The sequence below is a fragment of the Callithrix jacchus genome, chromosome 7 (genome assembly GCF_049354715.1).
Source record: "Callithrix jacchus isolate 240 chromosome 7, calJac240_pri, whole genome shotgun sequence".
Lineage (NCBI taxonomy): Eukaryota > Metazoa > Chordata > Mammalia > Primates > Cebidae > Callithrix > Callithrix jacchus.
In genome coordinates, this window is record NC_133508.1 from 80,188,174 (window position 1) to 80,215,072 (window position 26,899).

Sequence of the window (26,899 nt, forward strand, 5' to 3'; positions counted from 1 at the left end):
TTATGTAAGGCTTGGAGTTCAAAAGAGAGAGAATTGGGGTCCATTGCAAGGTAGCTTTTGGACTTTGGGGTTCATTTAGGGACTGGGGGCTGAGCATTGGTACAGGGTTCACTTAAGGTCCAGGTTTGGTGCCAGTGTCACTAGCAAGGTTAGGGCAGGTAGCAGTAAGAAAGAGGTTTAGAGTCAGAATTGGTATTTGGGATCAGTATAGAGGTTCAGAACAAAATTACTACTTGCGCTAATTTGGGGGCAGATTAAGGGCTTTAGACTCAATATTGGGTTTAAGGCAAGGTATGGGCTCAGTATCAGGTTCAGATCTGTATGGGGAAGAAGTGGGGTCCTAGAGTGGCATTAGGTTCATGCTAGGGCTGGGAGCCACTAGAAGGATCTGGACGTAGTATCTGAGTCTGAGCTGTCCAAGTTCATTATTGGGGTTCGGATTCAATATTGAGGTTCCGGTCGGTTACGACTTGGCGTTGGGTTGTGGCCTCTTCAGGCCTCCACGGCTCCGCGGCTCTACGAGCGAGAGTGCACGAAGGGAGGGGCGGCGCCGGGGGCGCGCACGGCAGGGGCAGGGGCGCGGGCGCGAGCGCGAGGGGAGCGCGCGGCTGGAGCTGGCGCGGGAGCGGCGGGAGCGGTGGCGGCGGCGGCAGAGGCGGCGGCTCCAGCTCCGGCTCCGGCTCTGGGTCGGGCTCCGGCTCCAGCTTGGGTGGCGGTGGCGGGAGCGAGACCAGGTGGAGGCGGCGGCGGCAGAGGAGTGGGAGCAGCGGCCCCAGCGGCTTGCGGGGGGACATGCGGACCGACGGCCCCTGGATAGGCGGTGAGTGACCCCCGGGCTCCCCGCCAGCCCCCTCCGCACCCGTCCCTTCCCGGTTCTCCTTGCCCTCCCCCGGCGTCCACCAAGCTGAGCTGGGGGCGGTCCCGAGGGGACGAGGGCGCCGCTGAGGCCGGGCCGCGCCCCCACCTGCCGCACCCGCAGCCTCGGCGAAGCCCCCCCCCCCCGCGCCCTAGCCTGGCGGCTCCTCCCCGCTCACTCCGCGGCAGACGCGCCCCCAGTGCTGCCGGCTGGCTGGCTCCCCGCCGCCCCTCGCCGCCTCCCTCTCTCTCCGCCGCACCTTAGCCGCAGCCCGCGCGCTCCCCCCCCACAGTGCAAAGTTTCCCGTTTGCGTTTTTGCTCCCCCTCCTCGGTCCCGCCTTGTCCCCTCTTCTAGCGCGGACGCGCTCCGGGGGCGGCCCTTAGCCCCCCCAGCCCCCGGCTCCGGGCGGGTCCAGGCCGCGCCCCCGCCCCCGCCGCACAGGCGCCCCCTCCCAGCCGGCGGGGGATCCGCAGCCGGCGCGCCCGGGTCTCGCTCGCGGCCCTAGCGCACGTGCGGTCTCGGGCTGCGCCGGGCGCGAGTTTGGAGCCCCCCACCCTCCTCGTTCCCGAGCAGGGGGTGGGGAGGGGCCGGGCAGGCTGTATCCGCCCCCACCCGGCTGCAACGCACTGGAGGCCCAGGAGCGACCTGTCCCGTGAGGACGTGGCCAGTCGGACCCGCTCCGAAAGTTCACTCAGTGGCCGCCCCGCGTCGCGTCCCGTCCCGTCCCATGCCGGCTCCCCATCGCAGAGCCCACGTCGCTGTCCTGACTGCTTTCTGTTTTCCTCGGCATCTCTGCCTCCCGGTGTCAGTTCCTCCCAGTCTCACGCCCCTGCAATCCCAGGGTCTCTCCGGCTGTCTCCGTTCTTTCTCCCTAGGTCACTCTGTTCTTTCTCTCCAGGTCTCTCCGTTCTGTCTCCCTGGGTCGTCTTGTTCCCTGTCCCTAAGTCTCCCTGTTCTCTCCCCTTGGGTCTTTCTGTTTCCTCTCCGTGAGTCTCTGTCTCCCTCCCTAAGTCTCTCTGCTTCTTGTCTCTCACCCATCTCTTGGTGTCTCTGCACCCTCTGTGCTAGGAACCCCCCAGCCATTTCTCTGGAATGCTGCCCCTCCGGTTCTTCCACCCTCCGGGGGGGAGGGGCTAGACTTTCTCCCCATTTCAAGCCCCCCCTGCCCCCCAGTGCGGGCCCCTGAGTTGGAGCAGGTTGGGGGTGGGGAGCGCTACCTGCCTGAGCTGTGAAATGGGGGAGGGAGGCTGACCCAGCCTGGGGGTTGTCTGGATCTCCCTGAGGGGCCCCAGCGCTAGGCCGGGAGGCTGGATTAGGAGTGCTGATGAGGAAGGCTCCACTTCTGAAGGAACAAGGGCAGGGATCCAGAGCGACCTGGTGCCAGATCTGGACTGAGAATCAGGGAAGTGCACTGGGGTGAGAGGCCTAGAAAATGATGTGGGTGGTGGTTCCAGGTGGGTGCTGAGAAGGGAAGATCTGGTGGGGGATCCTTTGGGAGGCTTCGGGGATCTAAGGGATCCAGAAGGGAGTTCTGACAGGCTATCTAAGGAAATTTCTTTGCTTAGCTCCTTATTAACTCTTGCTTCAGGGAGCATGAAAATCCCTGCTTTTTACTGATTACATGAATGAGCCTAGGGCTTCGAGAAAGAGCAGGTGTAACTCCCCAAGTACAGCCCCTACATTCTCAGCCCCAGGCACAGGCCACACTTGCCTTCATTTCCACACTCAGCTCACCTCCTCCATCCCCATGCAGAGTCCCCATTTAGCCGCTTTCTTGCCCCTGCTCGCATACCTGGGGCCGCATGCCAGCCCGGGCTCATGAAATCTGTGCCTGCACGCTCTCGTAGCACACCTGTGCACATGCACACTCATCCTTGTGCATTTTTGTGTACGCACTTTCTTGCACATTTTGCTTGCTCAATTTCTCCCTTATCATTTGAAATCTTTATAGTTCTTTTTTAGTTTCCTTTTCCAACTTCTCTTCCTCTTTCCTCTTTCTTTCCTTTAACAAGAAAATTAACATTATTCCTTCTTCCTCCCTTTCTTCCTTCCTCTTGCAACTACTGAAACCTTCCTTCTATCCAGCTTTGTGTGCCCTGTGCCGGTTGGCTTGGTGTACAGGGCTGCCAGGAGAGGAGGGGGGTTGGGTGCTGGTGAAGAAATTTGGCGGGGCAGAGTTAGACTGCAGCAAACGTAAACTAGCTACAAATCTGTTATTGGGAATCATATTGACATGGAGCAAAATACTAGCCCTGTCAGTTTGGGCACAGTCCACCCTTTTTCCCATCAGCCTGAACTATGGGAGTCTAGCTTTGAGGGTCCTCACTGGGGATGGGGAGGAGTGGACCCAGACCTCCTGCAGTACAGATTGTGATACACAACCTGCCTCCTCCACTTTCCAGCTTCAGGCCTCAAAGAGGCCCCTTTCTGCCTGAGTCTTAATTTCACTCCCTGTAAAATGGGGCAGCTAATCTAACCCGGACTGGATCCCAGGGCTGTTGTAAGCATCCAAGGGAACTGTGTGCAGTGCATCGTCAGCAGTGGCAGTCCCTTCCCATGTGACTGACACTGCTGTGTGCTTGGTCCAAGCTCAAAGCCAGGGCCCTGCCCTCGAGAAGCTCATGGTCCCTGGGGCAGCAGGTTGCACCATGGGAATGCAAAAGCAATTCAGTTACCTGTTATTGATTACTAACGGTGTGCCAGACCCTGGGGTTGGCACTTTCAGCCTGGCGTCCTTGCTTCCTTTGGGACTACTAGCTATGTAGAAGAGGCAGCCCACCCCTAAGCTTCAGGCATCTGCTCAACTAAAGCAGCTGCTGTTCTGAGTTGGGTTAGAAGATTGGAAGAGTTCCGTAAGAGACGGGAGAGTTCAGAGATCAGGGTGAGATGAGTCCCAGAGGAGACCAAGAAGGAGTGATCTGAACTGGGTTTGGAGGGATGAATAGGAGTTTAAAGAAGAGAGAAAGGACTTGAGGTAGATAAAAGCCAATATGAATAGGGACTGGAGGTGTTGTCACTTGTGAAGTACTCAGAGATCACAGAGGGGCTTCAGTGCCCTGTTACATACCTATGATTTTTCTCTGAGAACCCAGAGAGAAAACACCAAAGGTTTAAAGCTTGGGTAGGGAGGGTGGAGTGTGCTGTGGTCAGGTTTATGTCCAGAAAATGCTTTGTGGCCATGAGAAAGGGATGGAGACAGGATGCCCAATGGGGCAGGAGGGTGCAGGTAAGTGAGGTGAGAGAAGATGCTGGCTTTGATAGGTGGTACCATGGAGCTGTGTTGAAGGCGCACTGGTCAGGACACAATGATTTACTGGATGTGGGAGTGAAGGAAAGGAAGAGGAAGGAGTTCAGGTTCCTGGAAGTGGTGGGGTGAGCCTTCACTGAAGGCCCTGAAGCTTCATTGAGTTAGGGACTTGGGGACGAGGGGCAGCGAATAAGCTCTGTTGGATGTGTGGCCTTTGAGGTACTGGGGGCGTTTGAGGCTCAGTGGGGGAGGAGCATCAAGAAGGGGCTTTGGTGTGAGGGTATGGGAAAGAAATGTGGGCCAGAGAAAGAGAAGCAAGAGCTATATGAGAGAACATAGAGTTACGCAGATCGAGAGATCACCTCCGACAGTGGTGAAGAGCTGAGTTTTATACTGCTGGCACTGGACGCAGTGTGGCTTTAAGCAAGTGGCTTAACCTCTCTGAATCCATTTCCTCATTTGTCAGATGATTATAAAAACCCATGCCTTACAAGGGTTGTTATGAAGATTAAAGGTAGTATGCATAAAGTGTGCTTAGCACAGGGCTTGACATCTAGTGAGCACGGTTATCTGTGTTTGCAGTTACTGTAATCATCCTCAACCGGGGTGGTGTAAACGCACCCTCCATCAGGGGTTGCGTTTAATAAGATGACTGCTAAGGTTAGGGTTCCTGTCTGCCTCAGGTAGCTGCAATTCTGAGCTGAGATTAGCAGGTTGAGGAGCTCAACAAAGGGGGTGCCCAGCCCCCATTGTTATCAATGGGGTCGTGTGTGTTGCTCAGGTGCTTGACTTTCAGGAGGGTGGGCGTGAGAAGACTAGAGGTGAGGCCCTACAGAAGAGACCCTACGTTTAGGGGAAGTGGAAGGGAATTTTGAGTAGGGGCAGCCTTGGGGTGTTGAGTTCTCCATTTCCTCCCACCCTGCTTGGGCCCTGGGCTTCTGCTGAGGTTCTTTCTACCAGCATCTGCCTCTTTGGTCCAGATGCACCACATCTCTGTGTGACGGTGACTTCTAGGTCTGAGAATTCCAATGTTAGCTCCTTAGCAGTATTTTAGCTTCTGTTTCTGGGGACTGTTCCTGGTGCAGCCACAGGGGCTTTCTGGGGGTTGCTTGAGAGGGCAGTTGGCCTGAATTCCCCTGGATATCATCGACTTGCTCCCGACCCACTGTCAGGCCAGGTTTCAGGCCTGGCAGATGATGGGGAACTCTGCTGGGGCCAGCCCTGGGTTGTTGGTGCCAAGGGCTTTCTTTCTTGATATTGATCATGACTGTGGACTTCATCCCTTCTGAGGCCTTTTTAGGGGCCAAGCAGTGTGATTTCTTTCTTTTTCTTTCTCTCTTTCCTTTTCTTTTTTTTTTGAAACAGAATCTCACTCTGTTGCCTAGGCTGGAGTATAGTGGTATTGTGGCTCACTGCAGCCTCCACCTCCCAGGCTCAAGCAATCCTCCCACCTCAGCTTCCTGAGTAAATGGAACTACAGGTGTGCACCACCACACCTGGTTAATTTTTGTATCTTTTGTAGAGACAGGGTTTTATCATGTTGTCCAGGCTACTCTTGAACTCCTGGGCTCAAGTGATCTGCCTGCCTTGGCCTCCCAAAGTGCTGGGATTACAGGGGTGAGCCACTGTGACTCACGATTTCTAACTTGGGTCCTGTACCATTCAGGCCCTTCCTGAGTAACTTTCTAATCGACCTTCCAGGTGTCAGTGCTGGCTCTGTTCTGGGGGTATATCTGTTTGTCCTGATTGTTCTGGGCTCCTTTTCTATGTAAGTGTAGAGTGGTTCTGGGAGCTGCTATTGGTGAATCTGAGTCTTTATTTGGTTGCCTGATAGGTTGTTTTGAGGCCACTTTGATCGCAGACTGATGTGGCTCAAAGTTCTAGGATCCTGCCCTTGTGCTGTTCTGTGTGCCTCAGGGTCTTTGCAAATGTTTAGTCTTATAAAATGGCCCCTGGCCACTTTGGGTACACACCTCTTTCCAGGTGTGGCTTCTGCTCCATGTAGGGCTTATCCCAGTCTCCTAGCAGGAGACCCTGCTGTGGCCCTGGGTGTGGCAGCAGTGCCTGGCCAGCTTGGGGGTTCCCATTCCCTGGTTCCCTGCCTTGGACTCTGCCATGCTGCCCAGGGTCTCTGCGTAATGGTGCAGCCAAAAACCTCACTTGTATACCGTGAGGCCCTGCGGGCATCTCTAGACAAATGGGCCTTTAAGTTTGGGGCCTGGAAGCTGGTTTGTCTGGCCAGACCCGCTGGGCAGCCTGTGTACTGGAAGCAGCAGCACTGACTGGAAACTGGAGAAACTCAGCCTGGAGAGCAGGGAGGGAAGCCAGCAGAGGTCCTGCTGCACAGTGCTGTGGGTTCTGGTGCAGGTAGGTGGGGCAGTGGAGGCTGGGTCAGAGAGCTGGCGAGGGCCATCTTGGGTCAGCTGGGATGGCCTTCACTTGGTGAGAACACCCCCATATTGGCAAAGGTGGTTAGTGCCACTTGAGGGTAATTGCCACGTGCAGAGGTATGTCCTTGATTTCATGATGAGGGTCAGTCTTGGGTCGGTGAGGACATTCCCTTGCCCCCCTAGCCCCCGGCCGTGGTTTCTTTATGTCCATTATAGGAGAAGCCAAGGTGGCAGAGTGGTGTGGGGCGGGATCACTGTGCATGTGGGGGCTTGAGGTGAGAAGCCTGTTGCAAGGTGCAGCTTGCATCAAGTCGGCCAAATAGCTGAGCTTTGGTGAGGTGGTGATGAGGTGGTGTGGGTGTGTCTGACCCCCACCCCCACCCAGGATGGTGCCCACGCTGGTGGGGGCTCCGTAATAGCTCTAGAAGGAAGGGGCTGGGCTCTGTCGCTGCATGTGTGCCAGCGGAGGAGGCATCCAGGGGCACACCTTTATTTTAAAAATTATAGAGAAGCAGAAACTCAAAAATAAATATTGCTTCTGAAGCTTCTTTGAAGATTGGCACGTATGTTGGGGTGTGTTCTTCCTGGCTGGGCTGTTTTCTTTGAACTCATTCATGCGTTCATTCACTCATTCAGTGTATGTTAACTGAGCACCTACTATGTGCCAGCTGTCTGCCAGGCACTGGGGATATGGAGATGAACTGGGCAGCCCCCATGCTCCTACCAAGCTTATGGTAGTGACTCAGTAATTGTAAAAATACATCAGTAGTCATGGTTTTGGTCACTGCTCCAAGCCAAGGTCCAGGCATGTAGTGTGAGACATTGTGGAAGGCTTCCCTGAGAAACTGCCACGGGATCTGAGATCTGAGGGTAAATTGGCCACAACATGGGTAGCCTGCTCTAGGCAGTGGCATTCCGCATGGGCAAGGCTGGGAGACAAGAAGAAATTTGTTGGCACATTTGAGCATCAGAAGAGGAAGTTCCCATTCTGGCAGGAGGAGTACACGGGCAGGTGGGGCTGCAGAGGTGGGAGGGGCCAACTCTCCTTGGGTCCAGGGTCATGCTGAGGAGCTGGGCTACAGATTCTACTGCTGAGGTCAGGGACTTGGTCTGTGTGGCTCACAGCTCTGTAGATGGTACCTGGAAGGATGCCCAGCACATAGTAGGTGCTCAGGGAGTATCAAATGAGCAAGGGCATGAAGGGAAAATATGGGCATTTTTACCAGATGGGGATGGTTCTTCATGAACATTTCCATAACCTGCTTTTTTTTTTCTGCATAAACAGCAAATTTTGAAAGTCTTTCTGTGTCAATATATAATGCTGCTGTGATGAAATTCTTGATGTTTTCTCATGCTTTCCTTTCTGTCTAGGAAGGAGCGGAGGCCCCGGTGCCCTGCCCTTGGTGCTCATTGTCCAGCAAGAGTGACAGGGGTGAAGAAGTAAAGACCCGGTGAGTGTGCCCCAAGGAGTGGCCAGGAGCAGGGGTGCACAGGGGTCCTGTGGGCCAGGCTGAGCAGCTTGGATTTTGATGCAGGGTCAGTGGAGAGCCATAGAGGGCGTGTCAGCAGGGAGCATGACATGATCCGGTGTGCACTGGCGAGAGATTGTGGAGGCCTGGACCAGGGAGGGAATGACAGAAGTGGAGAGAAGGGATGTGAGTGCTATTTAGAGAGGTGGAATAGACAGGACATGCTGAAGTATTAAATGTGGGGCATGAGGGAGGGGAGGTATCAAGGATGGTGCCTGAGTTCCTGGCTGGAGTGGATGATAGAGGTGGCTGTAGGTGTGAAATAGGCTTCTGGGTGACATCCTGGGACTTACACCAGGATCTGTCTTCTGCTTTTCCATTTACCACGTTTCTGTAGAAAAGACTGCTCCCATTGACTGTAGGTTGTGGTAGAAGGAGCATGGTGCCTGCAGGATCTGAGCATATCCTCTGCATCTCTTTGAGGTTCCCTTGTCCTCTCTATCTGTTAGAAGCACAGAGTGGGTGGGCTGGAGTTGCAGGGAATGAGATTGGAGATTTGGTTTAGCGTCAGCATCTTGGGCCTCGAATGTCAAGCTAGACTTTAGACTTTTTCCTGAGGGCAATACAGCAGCATTGAAGGTCCTTAAGCAGAGAAGCAATATCCATGCATTCATCTGTCCATTGCCCATCCCATCATTCATTCATGGAACACTGTCTGAACGCCTGCTGTGGGATAAAGTGGCAAAGTGCAGATTTGCATTTTTATGTGCTAAAACATGGTGTTGATCTGTGGGCAGGATGGGTTGGAAGGGACTAATTGGAGGCAGGAAGTCCACTGAAGAGGCAGGAAGTGATGAGGTCTTATTAACACCATGGCAGTGGGGATGGAGGCAGGACAGTTTCAAACTTATTGATGGGTTAGATGTGGGATGAGGGCAAGGGAGCATTTAAGGAGGATTTGTGGGCTTGGCGACTGAGTGATGGTGGTGCTGGCCCCAAGACTGGTCACCCTGGAGGAGGAATGGGATTGGGGCAGATGAGTTCTGGTTAGGCCATACTGAGCCAATAGCTCAGTGGGCCTGTTCACCCTCTGTAAACTCCCCAAAGGCAGAGCCTGTGACTGTCTTGTTCATCACCCTTTCCACCGAGCATCTGGACGGGTGGCTGAACTAAGAAGGCTGTGAAAGAGATGGTTCTGGCCTGGGTATGGGAAGGAAATGGGCATGTCTTGGGTGTCTGCTGGGGTTCAGGCCCTGCGCTTGGTGAGATGGGCATTGGGGTTATGTAGAGAGTGCAGCAACAGGGCCTGTGTCACAGGCTGGAAAGGTCAGATGGGGAGGGTGGGTATAGGGGACACCATGTGTCTCTTCGCCTCTCCACCCTCAGATGATGGTCTGACTTACCTTGAAGCCCAGTCTTGCCAGAAGAGATACCTAAAAGTGGAGCCCTCTGTCCTCTGGGGAGGCCACTCTCCTCAGGTACAAGGCCCAGGGTGCCCATAAGGGATTGGGTTCTGGGGCAAGGGCCAGGTCAGACTCTAGTCTCAATTGGCAAAGGATCTTGTCTCTGTTGGGGTTTCTCAGCCTCAGCACTGGTGACATTTTGGATCCGATATCCCCTTATTGTGGGGGCTGGCCTGTTACTGTAGGGTGTCTGGCAGCATCCCTGGTTTCTTCCCACTAGATGCCAGTAGTATCTTCCCGCTTTCCCCAGTCTTGATAATCAAAAATGTCTCCACTTGGTTGTAATGTCACATGGGGGCAAAATTACCCTGAATTGAGAACCTCTGGTCTACATCCTCTTGCTGCTTTCACTGTACTGTACCAACCTGGCAAACTGAGGAGGGTCAGAGGGGAAAACGGACAGTGATGAGCCACTTGAGCTGAGTTCTGAGTGAGTGGTGGGGGCAGGAGAAGAGCATTTTTCCCCGTAGAGACGACAGCAAGTACAGAAGCCTTGAGGCAGCAAAGCTGGGGAACACTAATCCAAGGGGGACCCTAGCCCTAGGGGAAGGGGCCTGGAGGCTTAGAGGTTACAGCTGCAGGAAGATACCTCTGCTGGTCCCCTTTGGTCTTCTGCCCCCAGAGCAAGGCTCCTGCTGACTCTGCCACCTCCCAGTCTCTCTGATGCTCCTCCTCATCTCACCCACCAAATCTCCCCCTCCACTCCTCAGGGAGATGGAGAAGCTGAGAGCTACAACAGGGTGGGACTCAGTCCAGCTGGTGGGAGCCCTGACACCAGCTGTGGGAGGGTGGGCTGTTCCTGGCTGTGCTCACAGATTCTGGCCAACTGGCTGGAGGAGTGAAGGCGTCCTCGCCCTCTTCCCCACAGGACCCTCCTTCACTGGGTTAGGGGTCCTGGCTGAGACTGTGATTTATTCCTGTCATCATCCAGTGGTTGGTTTGGTGAGAGTTGGAAACATGTTGGTTTTCCCTTCCCAAGTATAACAAGGCCTGTTTCCGCCTCCGCGGCCGCTGCTGCAGTGCCACGCGGTGAACTGTCCAGAACATGACAAAAGGGCTCGGTTAGCTGCCCACTGGCTAGAAGATGAACGGCTCTGAGCTCTCCCTGCCGACAGGCACTTCCCGTTGCTCAAGCGCTGGCCTTTCCTCTTGGCCGTCTGCTCTGTGGGGCCCTGGATACCCCTCCTTCTGCTCCTATCCATTTCTGGGCCCCAGGGTCCTGGTCTGGGGGGGCAAGGTGGGGGAGGATGGAGGAACAGGTGGTATTTGGAGACTAATTAATATTTGTGAATAATAATGCATGACCAAGGAAAACAAATCAATCTGTGTTTGCATATTTAAGAAGAGGACTCGGGAATGATCCCAGCTATTCTCCAGGGAACCCCCCACCATCGTTTGTGTCTCTTGGTTCCTTGGGCCCCCACAGAGGCTGATGGTGGTTAGGGTGGGCTGCATGGAGGTGACACAGCTTCTGTGTTTTGTGACATGAATATTCTGTGATGTTCACATGCAAATGCTGTGGCTTGGTCTAGTGCCTGCTTCTTCCTTTTCCCTCAAAGCAGTGATTCCCAGGCTCTTTGGTTTCACAAACCAATACAATTTCCAAAAGTACTCAAGGGCCAGATGTGAGGTTGGCAATTTTTTATTTTGCCAGGTAAAGACATTACTAGAAAACAACTGCTATCTGCTATCCCATCATTTCATACCGGAAAGAACATTTTAACACCAAGGACAAAATTTGAGAATAAAGGACAGTTCTTCCCAAGAAAGGGCAGTTGGCAGCTTTACACTGACGTAGCAAAGGAGAAGGATATATTAAAACCATTCTGAATATGGGAAAAATTGTGTCCAATTATATTCTGTAATATCATATGGTATGTAATTGTGTTCCTGCCCAAGTATGTCAGCTTGGCAGAACCGATGGTCCACGGTGCAATTCAGAGACGAGGTTGAGCCCAAGTGCTCGGACCTTGTTTTTATCTTGGTTGGTGAAAGCCCAGGCTCACCCAGCCATGCTGTGAAGTGGGTGCTCTTCTGTGAACACCGTTGGCATGGATTCACAAGGTGCTAAACCTTGCAACTGCAGCCAGGTTAACAGCAGCCCTGTTCCTCTGCCACCTTCTCCCCGAAGGTGACCCTGGGACTCTGGGGGCTGGTGTAGGGATAGGGTCTAGACTTGAGGCCAGGCCTTGGGAGCCAGGGCTGCTCTGCTCTGATGAGTGAGGCCCTGGAGCTGGGAGTGGCCTGAACCGCCTGACACCAGGGCAGGCTCTACGCCCGGAGTCTCGGGGGGCGGGGGGAAGGCAGCTTGCTCTCGCCAGGAGCTGGTGCGGGAGAGGCCCTGGCTCGTACCACTGTGTGGTTGCCAGAGTAGTTGCCTGAGAATGTGTTTGTGTATGTCCCTTGTGTTTCCGCATCTCCCTGGACGTCTGTGTCCCGTGTCCATCATGGACCACTGGCAGAAGCTCTCTGGATCTGAACAGTGTCCTGAGCACCCCAACCCAGATACACAGGGGTTTCCTGGAGGCCCCCCCCTCCAGGTACCCTTGGGGGTAGGGTTACCTGAGGACCAAGTTCTCTAACACCCATTGCCAGACTCTCATCTAAGCCTGTACCACATGGATGTCTATTCTGGGAGTTACACCCCTATGATGGCTATACTGGGGCTCTGCCCCCACCATGATGTCTGTAGCAGCAAGTTACACCTCTGTGATAATGTACAGGGAGGTGCACCCCCTAATGTCCTTCTCAGGCAGCTACACTCCATGATGTTGGTGCCCTCTGTGTACACCACGTGATATCTAGACCACATGGCTACATCCATGTCTGCACCTGGGAGTTACATTGCTATGATTACTGTACCAAGGCAGCTACAGGGGATTAAGCCTCTGTTCATTGTACTGAGGAGCTGTATCCTGTGATGACTGTGCTGTGCATTTTATTTTCATAGCAGGGAAATATGGTGATGCTGGGGGCCTGTGTCCCTATGAAGCCTGCCTGGTGGGGGTTACATGCTTGGAATGCTTGTTCCTGGGAGTTACCTTCTGTGACTATTATATTGTTATACCTCATGATGCCGGTACGAGGCCACCGTACCCTGTCCTTTGTTGTAGTACTATTGTATTATATAAACTCAGGTATCTCAATCGGGGGCTACAGGATGGTCCATCAAGGGACCATACCCCATGATGACCTGGCCTGGCATGGGATACGAGATGTGCTCACAGGCCCCGGGAGGAAGAGCCACCCATAGCCCACCGCCTGATGTCCACTGGGAAGGTGCTCTATTGTTGGCTGCACGTGGCACCATAGCACAAGCCCAGACAGGGCCTTAGTGATGTGTGACCTCATTCCCAACATGGCCTTGCAGGAGTCATGTGGTCTCAGCTACCTCAGCTCTGGGATCACAGAGCAGAGCCCACAGCTTGGTGTACACAGGGCTGGACACCTCTCATGCCCTTCAACGTTCTTACTTTGGTGTTCAGCTCCTGACTCAGAATTTTGGTGAGATCCTGGGATAGGGGACAACTCCCCCCCTTTCCCTTTGTGTTTGGCCCCATCCCACTTTGAAGTCCTACCCGCTCTATCTAACACCTTTGCTCACCTGCTGCCCTCTGACCTCATGACCTTTGATTATCTCAGTTGAGACAAGGGTTCAAATTTCAGAAAGGACCAGAACCACCTTTGAGCCCTGCTCTTCCTGTTCACCTACCCTGTCACCTTGCAAATTATCTTACCATTGCAGGTCAGCAGGGACCTGGGTCTGATCACAGCTCCCCCACCAAAGTCCATGGGTGTCACTGCGGGGCCCCAAGGCATGCTTACCATCATGTACTTCCTGTTGTGCTCTGTTGTGTCTTCAGAGCATCCGTGAGGGATTGACCACGTCTCACCCCTCTGCCCAGAGCATGATGTGAGCAGAACTTGTGGGCACTTCCATACATCCCCTGGTGCCCCAGGTGAGGGGTATGGGAGAGAGACTCTGGGTTGCTCACCAGTGGAGCCAGGGAGCGATAGCAGCGTATCTCCCATGTACAGTGCGGTCATGCTAGAGGCTTCACCCAAGTGCCTGCAGGCACTCTATTGCCAGGAGCCTTGGGAGTAAAGGCCTAGAGGCATTCAGCCAGTCCCAGACACTACTCGGTCTTCCCTGTGCATAGCTTCCTGCCTCAGATATCAGTCCTTGAGGTTCACACTCATCCTCCTCCCTACACTTGTTCAGCTCTGGGCTTCTGGGGCAAGGACAGAAGAAGTGTGAGGTTTGAATTCTGGGGTCCAGCACCCCCATTCCTGCCATCAGGGTGTCCCTGTGGTTTCTCTGTGAAGTGGGAAGGTGCCATGGGAATTGGGTAGGACGAGGGTGGCCAGGCAGGGCAGCAGCAGCTTGTCAGGAGCACGTCCTGGCAAGCTCTGATGGGCTGTGGCTTTGGCTGGACGCCTCTGATACCTGTCTTCTGCTAACAAGCCTGTGTTCTGAGGCCTGTGCTTAGCGTGCTTGTAGAGTCCGGCCTCCCACCTTCTCCCTCCTGCTAGGGAGAGGAGGGGCAACTGGCTGCTTTTGGGGAGACTCCAGAGTCGGTCTGCTTAGCCCCTCACTTCTCCCTGTCTCTGTCTTGTCTTTCTGTCCTCTGTCCCACCTAAGTGTCTCTCTGACCCTGTTTCCCTGTCCTCTTGTGGGGCTGAGTTGGAGCTCAAGGTCTGGAATGGAGCATACTATACATCCTCTGGTCTCAGCTGCTCCCTGTACCCCCTACTGAGGTTTAGAGAATGGCCTGAAGGCCTCCTGCACTCTTTCTGCCTCCAGTGTGACTGTTGGGCTGTCTTTCTGGTTGTTGGGGAATCAGTGAGGAGCTTGGGTGGCCACTGTGGTCATTGCACAGTCCAAGTTGGGGGGGTCTGTTGAACTAGGCTCTGATGGTCAGTGAGGATGAGTGGGAGTCAGGAAGCAGCAGGGGTGGGCATTAGGGACACTGGTGACTACTAGCTAACTGGCTCTGCCCTTCTCTCCATTACAGGTTGATCGTCCTGGGCTGTGGCTGGCTGTGAAGCTAGAGCCCTGGATGGCCCCCGAGCCAGCCCCAGGGAGGACGATGGTGCCCCTTGTACCTGCACTGGTGATGCTTGGTTTGGTAGCAGGCGCCCATGGTGACAGTAAGTCTGACCCCTCAAGGTGCAGATCTCCCAGCTTGAAAGGTGGCATCCTTCCCTGCAGGACTCCGGGATGGGGACAGACCAGCCACTGGGAGAGATAGGATGGCCGGAAACCCTTTAGACCTTCTGTCCTAGAGAGCCCCACTGCATGGAGAGTCTCTTTCTAAGGAATACCTGGGTACTTAAGAGCATCTTCAGGCACCAGAGCGGGGCAGTCGAATCGTGATCCTGTCTTTTGGGGCTGGGGTGAGACATATTCTTGATTCCTGTGGTCATTGTGTGATGTATCCATGTGTGCGCTGTGTCCACTGTTGCAGATCTGTGCTGAAGGCACAGTGTGAGCTACAGCCAGTGGGTGGCATGGCAATGGGGGGGTGGCACACAGGGCATGCGTGCGGATGTGTGTCCAGGATGCCAGGTGTGTCCATAGGTCCAGGGGGGGTCAAAAGCAGGAACCACCAATAGCTCTTCCCCTAGGGTGGACCCTCAGGAGCCAAGTGTGGTTATCTGAGCCCCTCCTTCTCCTTTCATGGGGACCTTCCTGTGTGTGTTTGTATTGGAGTGGGGTGGAATTGTCCCCATCCAGATCCAACTCTGAACTTTGGTCCCTTTCCTGCTGCCCTTCCCCCTGCCTGGCACTCTGAGACTGGCCTCAGCCCGTTCCGTCACCATGGTTACCACTGCTTGGTTACTGGTGGGAGGCGGGGCACAGGGCAGATTCAGCCAATCTGCAGGCTCAGGGGGAGGGGCGAGGTTGGAGCCAAGGTCCCTGGGGGAAGGGGCTGTTCCTGGCCTGTCCAGAACCCAGGGGTGATCCAGGGCCAACCCCGGGGTCATTCCATGGGTCAGCAGGCCATAGAGCTCCCCTAACTTGCCTCTGTATCTCTGGGAACAGATCTCTCCCTTTGCCCCACCAGGGCTCTTTCTTCTAATGGCTCATTAATTATTCAGAGTGGGGTGATTCTGGAGTCAGGAGGGACTGGCGTGGCCCCGCCCTTTGTCCTCAGGTGCTGGGTCCTAGGTGGAGCTAGAAGGGAAAGGAGAGAAGGGTCATGGGAGCACCAGGTGCCAAAGAGAGGGCTGAGCAGGTGAAAGCAAGGAAGAAGACCGGTGGGGAATCACGTGGGGAAGTGGGGCAGGGGATCTCCAGGCCTGGCTGGAGCCTGCAGGGGCAGGTTGGAGTAGAAAGCCCTGTCAGGTGTGACCCCGGTAGTTGGCAGGAAGGTGAAGGCTTGTCCAGGTGTGGTCAGTAGCTCTTGGACATAAATACTGTCCTTGCCCTCCACCCCTACCGCAGACACTCTCAGGGCCTTCAGACAGGAGCTCCAGGGCGGGAGGAGGATGATCCAGCTGGGCTTCAACAGATAACACTTCCTGGGAGAAGAGCTGTCCTTTTCCTTCTGCCTCAGACCCAACACACCCCAACCTGTACCCTCACTCTCATCCCTCAGCCTGCTGTCTTCCCGTGTTCCTCCCGTGAAAGGCATTACCACCCACCCGGTCACCCAAGTCAGAACCTGGGCCTCCTCCAGCCTCTTCCCTCCGTCATTATCCCACATCAAATCCATCACCAAGTTCCGTTGCTTCTACCTTCTGAATATCTTTGGAATGCATCCACTTCTCTCTGCCGCCTTCATTCAAGCCACCCTCAGCTCTTGCTTGGGCTTTTGCACGAAACAGCCTCCTGACAGTTACCCTGCTTCCAGTCTTCTCCTTCCTAATCCATTCTGCATGCCAAAGGAAGAGTCATGTCATAGGGTGAAAACATCGTTGTGTTACTCCTCAGTTTAGAATGCTTCATTCCCTCCGGCCCCCAGGGTCGTAACCCTCCTCTAGGCTCTGCATTATCAAGCCTTTGTCAACCTCATCCCTGGCTGTCCCCACCCCCCACACACCCACCATGCTGACTTCTCTCAGTGGTTCACCAATTCTCAGTAAGAATTGGTAGGGGCAAGGCAGAACAGTTTTTAAAGCAAAGTCAAGAACCTCCCAGCTGGCTTCTCCTAGGCAGTGAGCCATGGGACAGCCTGGGCTGGGGGTCATGGTGACCAAGCCCCAGGAGCCAGGGTCTGTTCCCCGGGCCTGTCTCACACTGCGCACACTTTTGGATCTGTCTCTGCACTGTGGCCAGGCTCGGGCTGAGCTTAGGTGACTACTAGCCAGGGGCAAGCAGCCACATACATGGACAGGGAAGCTGCAGATAGTAGGGTAGGCACCCCAGAGAATTGACTGCTGGGGCAGTGAAGCACGGAGAGGACAAATGTGTTTCAATAGGCCTCTTAACGAGACAAATGAATGGGGGCCCTGGCCTCTGAGGGGAGTGGAGAGAAGGGGGTGGAGAAGCAGCTGCCAAGAGTTAGCCCAGAGGCCCCAGTGGCAGTGCCACGGCAGCTCCAGTGGAGATCTGGGCACACACTGGGGCTGGATCTGCCACAGCGCAGCTTCCCCAGCCAGGGCTTCGTGGCTTCTCAGGAGGGGAGGTTGTGGGGCCAGAGGTGTCCTGAGCCAGGGCAGAGGTGTTTACTGATCTCAAGTGCGTGTTGGGTGCCTGCCTTCAGACAGGACCTGCGGTGTGGAGGCACAGGGTTATGAGCACTGACCATAGGGTGTGCTGGGTGGGTGGCACTGACACAGGCCATGGCGGAAACATCTTAAGAGGGGAGTTGGAAGGCTTCCTGGAGGATGAGTGGAACTTTGCTGATTGGTGGGGGGTATTGCCTAATGAGGTGGGGTTGGGAGGAAGAAGCAGGAATGTGCCTGGCCTTCTCTATGGACTTCATGGGAGAGCCACGGTGAGAACCTGATAGCATGGGACAGAGGTGGGGTCCCAGGACTAGGTGGGAGTGAGACCCTGGTTTTGGCCTGGTTACCCAGAATCCTAGGAGCCCAGAGCAGGATGCGCGCTGGCTAGAGGGGTGGGTGGTTAGAGGTGGGCAGAGGCCTGAGGAGCTGGGCGTGTGTCTATTGTGTCATTTCCCTCCTCCCCAGAGCCTGTGGAGTATATGGGGTCTGTAGTGCTCTCCCCTTCCTTCTATGGGGGGCCTATCTAGAGTCTGCTCCCTGTGGGACTTCCAGCAGGTTCCTTGCTTTCTCTCTCCTGGCCTATTTTCCTATTGCACAAGGGGGATAATCACTCCTACTTGGAAAGGTTAGTTGAGGTGACATGGACCGGGAGCCTGGAACCTAGTGTGTGCTCCCCTTATCTGAGGCCATGACCTGGGGCTCTCACTCTGTCCCTGGGAACCAGGCTTGTCTCTGAGTGGGCTCCAGGTGGCACCAGGAGCAGTCACAGGACCTCACTGAGTCCCAGATGGTTAAGCTGCTCAGCTGGGAAATCTGCCTCTCCAGAAGCTTCCTGCCCTGCCCTCACCGGCCCTCACTGCCCTGTGTCTGCCCTCTGCCTCCGTGTTCTCTTTGTGTACAAGTGTAAGTATACTCCACGGGAAAGGCACAGAATAACAGTCAGTCTCTCCATAGAAGAGCCTTGACAGTGGCCCAGTTTGACTGTCCCTGGGGCTGGACCCCTACAGCCTCCCTAGGAGGTATATAGCCCCCTGCTTCAGCCAGTTCCACTTATTTCTTTCGTAGGCCACTTTCTCCCACCTTGCATGGGCTTGGTGGCCCAAGAATGTTGCTGGGCATACCAGTGGGGGCTGTACTCAAAGGGCTCTGTGGCCCATGACCACTGTGTGTGTCGAGAAGGGGACATGCTCTCGTGGGGTGTCAGGCCAGTTCGCAGTGGGTAACTGGCAAAAAGTCCCTCCTGGTGTGCACTGGGGACTCCCTGTTGACCCCATCTCAGAAGTTGTGTTCAGACCCTCACTGAACACCCGGTGTGAGTCAGGCACTGGGCTGAGTAGTCAAAGTAACTTGGGACCTGACACTGGGATATGATCAGTGCTGGGATGGGAAGCCCCAGCACCTCTAGTCATGAGACACAGCAGGCTCCTACAGCAGCTTGGTGCGGTGGTACTTTAGAGAGGGGCTGGGGTAGGCGGGCACAAAAGCAGGGAGGAGCCCGTGGGCCTGGCCTGTCAGGGTGGCCTGGGTTGTGAGTCCAAACTGTGTGCTCTGCACAGTGCCGGGCCTGTACTATAGTAGGTAGTCAAAAAATACTTGTCGAAAGAGTAAAGCCGGGTGTGGTGGCTCACACCTGTAATCCCAGCACTTTGGAAGGCCAAGGCACATGGATTACTTGAGTTCAGGAGTTTGAGACCAGCCTGGGCAACGTGGTGAAACCCTGTCTCTACCAAAAATACAAAAAATTAGCCAGGCATGGTGGTGAGCGCCTGTGGCTGAGGTGGGAGGATTGCTTGAGAGGAGATGGAGGCAGAGCTTATAGTGAGCCAAGATCATGCCTCTGCACTCCAACCTGGGTGACAAACTGAGACCCTCTCTCAAAAAAAAAAAAAAAAGAAAAAGACTAAAGAACAGTAAGCCTGAGAGCTTAGGAGGAAGGAGCACATTAACGAGGGGAGCGTAGAGAGGAGCATAAGGCCTGTTGGTAGCTGAGGAGAGGTGTGGTCAGATCTGTACTCCCCAAAGATCCTCTGCTGAACAAAAGGGGCAACGCCTCGTCTTTGGGGCTGTGTCCTGTGGATAGAGGTGGATTGGAGGGAAGCTGTGGGTGAGGCCTGGTTGAGGGGCAGGGGCGGGGCCTGCCTGCCCGGCCCCCTGGGCTGCACTGGGCCAGCCTGGCCGAGTCTGTTGGGTGGGCGGGCAGGTTACGGGCTCCCCTCCAGCCTCCAAAGGAGGGGAGTTGTTCTGCCTCCTCGATAGCCCCAGGCGTTGGGCACAGCCCAGCCTCCCACGGCTCTCGGGCCCTCCCTCTTCCTGGCCGCTGGTGACCCACACCTGGCTCTCCCCAGCGTCTCCTCTGGCTTCTTTGTGTGGAGCGGAGGCCCCGCCCCGCCCCGCCTCCAGGCGCACTCGCCTGGCCATTCCGGTTCAGCAGGTTCCAGCCTCCCGGTTTCTGCCACAGCACGTCCCGACAGGAACTGGAGGGGCACCTTCTCCCCAGGGGTTTCTCTCCCCTGGTGTAGCAGGGGCCGAAGTCCTCTTCCTCCTCAGTTTCTCTGCTTGGTCTTTCTTTAAATCTGCACCCCTGGGTGCTAGAAACTGGGTCAGACACTGGGACAGGAAACCAGACAAGCATGGTATGTTCTAGGAGGGTAAGCAGCTATTAATCAAACACTCACCAAAAACGTGTAAAAAGTAATAACCTGGCACGTGTACATAATAAACCGTGAGTGAAAGTTATAAAAGCTCAGCTGGTACCTAACAAGCTAGGAGCAGTGCTGTGGGAGGCAAAGGAGTTACCCGGGAATTTCAAACCAGGAACTGAGCTGATGAGTTGGGGGCAGGGGGACTGGAGGAGGTTTTCCCAGGCTGTGATATTTAAATAGTTAGCAGAAGGGTAAATGGGAGTTAGAGGGTTTGGTGGAGATTGGCAGAAGCAGCAGCTTATGCAAAGGCTCTGTGGCTGCAGGGAACATTGCTTTGCTGCTTGAGAGGAGCCAAAGCTGGGGCTCTGGGGAGAGCAACTGGATCAGACCCAGTGGCTTTGTCTATGGTAATAGGTGTCCAGTCTTGTTTTGAGAGTGACTTGGGAGGCCTTTGGAGGGTTTTGATGAGGGCGGAGTGTGAGGGAGTTTGTCAGCTTACTCTGGACGCTGAGTAGAGAACAGATGGGAGGCATGGTGCAAGCCTGGAGGCAGGGGCTCCTGCATTAGGCCAGTGGGGTGCCCATCAATGGAAGGTAGTATCTGGACTAGGGTGTGGCAGCGAAGATGGAGAACCCTGAGCTGCTCTGTGGAGGGCTTCAAGTCGGCAGGGGGAGAGGGGCAGGAGACACCCCGCAGTGGGGCCTGAGTAGGAGAGTCATGTCTGAGAGGCCAACTTTGCAGACAGCCTGGAGCCTCCCAACTACAGGAGGGCATTTGGGAAGGGCAAGGCATGCTGCCCTTCTGGCCTTTCTGTGGTGTCTCCTTGTCTTTCTGGCCCCCACAGCCTCTGAGCTGGCTGCTGGAGCTTTGCACTAGGCACTCTAAGAGCATAATCAGTCAGTCCCAAGGCCTCCCTCCAGGGAAGGCCAGAGGTTAGCTTAGGAGTTAGAAACCTGGATCAAACCCTGGCTCCACTCCCACATCACTCTGATTTGTCAGTCATTTCACCCTCTGAGCCTCTATTTCCCCATCTCTTAAATGGGGATAATAATACCACCTACCTCATTGGAATTGTTTTAAGACTGATAATACTTCCCTCAGGGAAGGCCCACCATGTGGAGCGGTTTACAGACATCTCATTCTGTCTGTGATGGAATCCTGGGTCACTGTTTTGCAGATGGGAAAACAGAGGCCCAGAGATGATGACTGACTTGCATAATAATTACATAAAACCCCCAGAGCCCCTGGGCCTGGAATTCTCAAAAGTTCCTTCCCTGCTGGTACCTGCAGCTGCCACTCCCTACCCTGCTCCCCTACACCCTCTTCTCCTGGGAGACTCTGCCCCATCTTCCATCCCTTCTCAGCTGGATCAGCACCTTCTCCCTCTCTGCTAGCTCCCATCAGTATTTAAACACTCCCTTTCATATCTGTCTTCTAGACAAAAAGAAACAAAAATTCACAAACCTCCCTCCCCGCTTATCCTTCCCAGCCGCCTGCTGTAAGTCACCTGTACTCTCCTCTCTCCCTCATCGCCTCCCAGTCATTCTTTGGCCTTCTTTGGTCTGGCTTTGGCCCCCACCACTCCACCGACCCTGATCTTGACAAGGTCCCCAACAATCTTGTGTGAACTGTTTTGTACCAGGTGTTTTGCAGTCAAACATGCCTGAATTCAGGTCCCAGATGTGTCCCCCACTGGTATGTGACCTTGGACAAGTGACTTGACCCCTCTGAGCCTTTAAACTGGGGATAATAGCAATAAAGGACTAAAGATAAAGAGCCTGGTGCAGAGGGCATGCTTGGCAAAGGATCATCATCATTGCACACATTTCTGTGCCAGGGACCAGGCTGGGCCTGGGCTCCTGGGCACCGAACAGGTGGTCTGAAAGGTCATTTCTCACGGTACTACTGGCCTTTTTGGAGCTGTTCATTGGCCTGATTAATAGGAAATGGATAGCTGTCAGGATTAAAGAGCTATTGCTACAAGATTGTAGCACGTGGGTCAGGTTTTTCTGGGTTCATGACTCTAGGAATTCTTAGGGATATAGGGTGCAAGTTGTCCCTGGTATGTGTACCAAGGTGATGAGGGTGCGGCAGTGCTGTGTCTGAGCCCCCACCTTTCTTTTCCTCCCTCTGCCTCCCTTTGGACACCTTGGGGAAACTGTCAGAAAGCAATAACCAAGTCAGTGGGGGAGGGGTGAGAGGGGCAGATTTACAGGAAAGTGTTCACCTGGGAAGACATCCAGAGATTCTTAGGAGCTGGACTATCTAGGCCTTTGGGACTGCTGCTGGTATGTGGGGGCCAGGAGAGAGGGAGGAGTCACGGTTCCTGGCTGGAGCCCCGGGGTGGATGACGGTGCCATCACCGAGATGGAGAGCAGGGGGAGGGACAGCTCTCAGAGAGAGCTGGAGCTCTTCCCAGCAGCTCTCCAGGACGCCTTTTTCCTGGAGCTTGGAATGGATGGGGGGTGGCCAACAGAAGGGTGCAGTAGTCACAGTGCTCTCTAGCTCCCACTCTGTTCAGAGGGAGCTAGAGAGGTTTTTGTGTTAAAACAAAACACCTGGGTTGAGATCTGAGTGCTGCCACTTACTTAACCAGCTGTGTCATATTGGACAAATCCCTTAACCTCTCTGGGTCTCTAGAAACAGATACAGTTATAGCACAGGCTTCATGCTTAAAAGAATTAATAAACGTGAAACTCTCAGAACAGTGCCTGGCACATACAAAGTGCTACATGAAGGTTAGCTGTCACTGTTTTCTTCGTAGGTCTGTCTTTCTGCCCCCGTGACTGCTGCTTGCCTCATTGGTCATTCCTGTAGTGACTGTGCTGTGGCATCTCCATCTCTTCCAGGCAAACCTGTCTTCATTAGAGTCCCTGAGGACCAGACTGGGCTGTCAGGAGGGGTAGCCTCCTTCGTGTGCCAAGCCACAGGGGAACCCAAGCCACGCATCACATGGATGAAGAAGGGAAAGAAAGTCAGCTCCCAGCGCTTTGAGGTATGTCCATAATGGGCTCAGGGTCTGCCCACTCTGAGGTCTGGTCCCCTATTCTCTCCTTTCATTCTCCCTCCCCCTGGGCCTTTGGGTCCTGTGTCCTGAGTAGGCTGTGACCCCATGTCTGTCCTCTGACAGGTAATTGAGTTTGATGATGGGGCAGGGTCAGTGCTGCGGATCCAGCCGTTGCGGGTGCAGCGAGATGAAGCCATCTATGAATGCACAGCCACCAACAGCCTGGGTGAGATCAACACTAGTGCCAAGCTCTCAGTGCTCGAAGGTACGTGCTAGGGAGACATGTGGCACAGTGGGTTGCTGGGCTGAGGTGTGGGAAGAGCCAGCCAGCCCTGATCCTGCCCTGGACCCATGCGTCTTTGGTAGAAGGGGACTGTCCACCTTGGGGTTGGCGAAAGTCAGTGGTAGACAGGGATAGTCATTGGATCTGGTCCGAATTGTGTGGCTTATGCTGAGGCCAGCTGTGTAAGGCATGGTGCCTTTATATTATACTGCTAAGCCGGCTCGTCGCTTGGGTGGGGTCTGGGGTCTGACTGGAGGTGTGGAGCTGCAGTTGTGTATCCCTTGTGTTACATGGCTGTGGCTGTGGCAGTGGACCTGATTTCCATTTGGAGCCTGGCCATAGGTGTCAGGTATGTTCCTTGTTGCCCCTGTGGGCTGAGGGCTGGGGCTCTGTCTGTGGATTTTAGTGTCTTCCCTCACTTGGTGGCTTCTCCATTCATTCACAAACACTACCTGGACCATCTTGAAGTCCTCTGAGCACCAAGGAGGAGGGAGCTGTGTCTAAGCCAAGTCTCGAGGACAGATAGGAGTTGGGGGTGGCAGTTGGCAGCTAGGCAGGTGCCCAGGCCCAGAAACGAGAGACTGGAGCTTTCAGATAACTCTGAGTAGTTCAATTTGGGTTTTCTCGAGGGCAGAGGGGGAGCTAGAGAGCACAGGAAGAAGGGGAAAGCAATTCAGCATGAGTCTGGAGAGGTTGGAGGCCAGATTACACAGGATCTGGCTGAGAAATGAACACTCTGCTGGGGACATAGGAAGCCACAAACAGGGTGGGGGTGACATGATCAGACCCCAACCACAACGGATTCATCAGTCTGAATGTGTCTGTATTTTCTGAGTATAGCATCAATTGTTGCTTTCTTTTTTTTGCGGAGTGGGGGTGGTTGGGGGGACAAAGTCTTGCTCTTGTTGCCCAGGCTGGAGTGCAGTGGCATGATCTCAGCTTACTGCAACCTCCGCCTTCTGGGTTCAAGCAATTCTCCTGCCTTGGCCTTCCAAGTAGCTGGGACTACAGGTGCATGCCACTACACCTGGCTAATTTTCATATTTTTAGTAGAAATGGGGTTTCACCATATTGGCCAGACAGATCTCAAACTTCTGACCTCAGGTGATCCACCCACCTCAACGTCCCAAAATGTTGGGATTATGGGTGTGAGCCACCGCACCAGCCTGTATCATTATTCTTAATGGCTATGGGTAAGCTGTCTCATGGAAGTACCCTAATTTATTCAGCCATTCCCTTATTGTTGGACACATATGTTCCCAGTTTTTTGCTTCTATAAATACAGTGCTATACACATCTTTGCAGATGGATGTGTTCACCTTCCTGATTATTTCCTTATTCTAGATTCATGGAAGTAGAATTGCTGAGTCAAAGGGCACATGCATTTTTAAGCCTTTCAGTGTTTCCAGAAGATTGTGTCAGTTCATTCTCCTGCCAAGCAGGGCAGAAGAGGGCCTCTTCCCTGCACATATCATTTTATCATTTTTAAAAATCTTGTTTTGTTTTCGTTTTGTTTGAGAAGGAGTCTTGCTCTGTCGCCAGGCTGGAGTGCAATGGCATGATCTTGTCTCACTGCAACTTCTACCTCGTGGGTTCAAGCAATTCTCCTGCCTCAGCCTCCTGAGTAGCTGAGACTACAGGAGCACGCCACCACACCCAGCTAATTTTTGTATTTTTAGTAGAGATGGGGTTTTACCATGTTGGCCAGGATGGTTTCGATCTCTTGACCTCATGATCCGCCCACCTCACTCAACTTTCCAAAGTGCTGGGATTACAGGCGTGAGCCACTGTGCCTGGCCAAAAAAAATATTTTTTGCCAAATTAATAGGCAAAAAATGGTATCTCAATTTAATTTGCATTTCTTTGATTACAAGAACAGCTGAACATCTTTCCACATTGGCCATTTTTACTCCGTGGCTTTATCTGTTCATACATGCATCTCCATTCGGTTACTCTTTTGCATCTGTGTCTCATATGAGTCCATGGGTTCTACAAGCTTAGAGGGGCCGTGGAGGACAGTGGTTAAAACTCTGGACCACTCACTTCCCATGTGACCTTGGGCCAGTAACTATGTGTTTGAGCCTCATTTGCTCCATCTGTAAATGGATATAATGCCTACCACCCAAGCTGATTTAGAAGGTTGAATGCTATGTGTGAAGCACTTCTCAGGAGTGTGAATGTTGGTAGCTGGGGCTGGAAGCTGTATATCTTGAGGCCTCACCCTGTGAGCTGAAGGTGGTTGGCCTCTGTGCTGCCTGGCACCATCCGGTGGTGCAGTCCCACCGTCTGCTCCTACGGAGGACTTAGTTGTGGAACAGGAACCCAGAGAACAGGCCTGGGCCAGGATCACTGATTGCTGAGTGTTTTCAGGCTCCTCCCTGCCACTCCTGACCTCAGTTTCCCCACTCATGATCGGGGGGGGCAAATATTTCAACACTGCCCATCCTCCTGTTGGCATCTGTCCTAGCAGGGAGCCATCTGCTAGGAATTTTGGAAGTGGCAGAAGGACCGGATGCCCCAGAGGGCTTATTTTCAGGCGCTCAGATTGGGGAACAGGGCCTCCTTGTCAGTGTTGAAAAAGAAGTCCTTAGAAAATGCCTAAGCCCCAGTTCCTGTGTCAGGAGCTCTCTTACCTCTGCCACTGCCCTGGGTAGCCTTATCTTTCAAAGGGTTGAGGAGGATGGAGGTAGTCTTTCAGGAATGGAGTGAGAAGGACCCACTCAGACTGACAGGAGGGGGCTGGGTGCGGTGGCTCACATCTGTAATCCCAGCACTTTGGAAGGCTGAGGCAGGCAGATCACTTGAGGTCAGGAGTTTGAGACCATCTCGGCCAACATGGCGAAACCCTGTCTCTACTAAAAAATACAAAATTAACATGGCGTGGCGGCACATGCCTATAATCCCAGCTATTTCAGAGGCTAAGGCAGGAGTATTGCTTGAACCCAGAAGGAGAAGTTTACAGCGAGCTTAGATTGTGCCACTGCACTCCAGCCTGGGCGACAGAAGACTCCATCTCAAAAAAAACAAAAGCACTGGCAGGAGGTGTCTCGTTGGGTTTTTCTACCAGGGACCGGCAGTATGTGTTTGTGCTTCTGGTGTGTGAGATGAGGAGTGTCTGATGAGGCTGGGGAGAATGTGGGGCAAGTACCCAGGCTCTGTCCATGCTCCGGGGAAGGGTGTGGAGCTGTGGGTCTGAGTGAGCCCCTCCTACTTCTGAAACACAGCACCAGGAAGACAAAATGCTGACTTACCCTGTTGGTCTGCGTAACCTTGACCAGCATGGGGCTTGACAGAAAGGCGGGCCAGGGGAGGGCCAGAGGGAGGCAGCCCAGAGGGTGAACACCTGCCCCCTGCCCCGCCCCACTCCTCCCCTGGCGGGAGGGGCGCCCTCCCTCCCAGGAGGGTCAGGAAAGCTGGGTGCCTACAGGAACTGGGTGAAAGGATGGCTGGACTGGAGCTCTGGGGTGGGGCCGGCAGGAGCCAGAGCCATTCTTGGGAGTCCACCACCAGTCTGAGGAGGGCTGGGGAGAGGATGGAGCTGGTTGGGGGCTGAGGAGTAAGAGTCCAGCCCCACTCCTGAGTTGCACACAGCTCTCCTTGTGAGCTGGGCTCCTTGAAGAGTGACTGAGGGCTGTCTGGAGTGAACTGGCTCAGGTGAAGATCAGTGTTCCCCTGAAAAGGATCCCAGGCCTGCAGTCTGTTCTGTGCCCTCTGCCCTTGCCTCATGTCACACCAGGCCAGACTGCTCTGGCTCCAGGGCCACTCCCACCACAGCCCGTGGGAGTGCCCCCCCACAGCCGCATCCTTTGCACCCCACTTCTGAGCAGGATTGTCATTCCCAGTGTGACCTCCCCTCGACACCCCCAC

The 26,899-nt window shown here is 54.3% G+C and overlaps 1 protein-coding gene across 42 annotated transcripts in view; it reads left to right on the forward strand.

The window, feature by feature from the left end:
• The first annotated feature begins 619 nt into the window (after positions 1-619).
• PTPRF (protein tyrosine phosphatase receptor type F) overlaps positions 620-26,899 on the forward strand; it is a 90,588-nt gene continuing 64,308 nt past the window's right edge. For 31 of the 42 annotated variants that reach the window (XM_054259237.2, XM_054259241.2, XM_054259247.2 and 28 more), the window contains exons 1-5: positions 620-820; positions 7,866-7,945; positions 14,442-14,577; positions 22,592-22,737; positions 22,873-23,014. In XM_054259237.2, coding sequence (XP_054115212.1) covers positions 14,487-14,577; positions 22,592-22,737; positions 22,873-23,014 — 379 coding nt within the window. In that variant the 5' untranslated portion in view covers positions 620-820; positions 7,866-7,945; positions 14,442-14,486. The remainder of the gene's footprint in view (positions 821-7,865; positions 7,946-14,441; positions 14,578-22,591; positions 22,738-22,872; positions 23,015-26,899) is intronic. The other 11 variants (XM_054259238.2, XM_078331467.1, XM_078331447.1 and 8 more) reach the window with 1 other exon arrangement.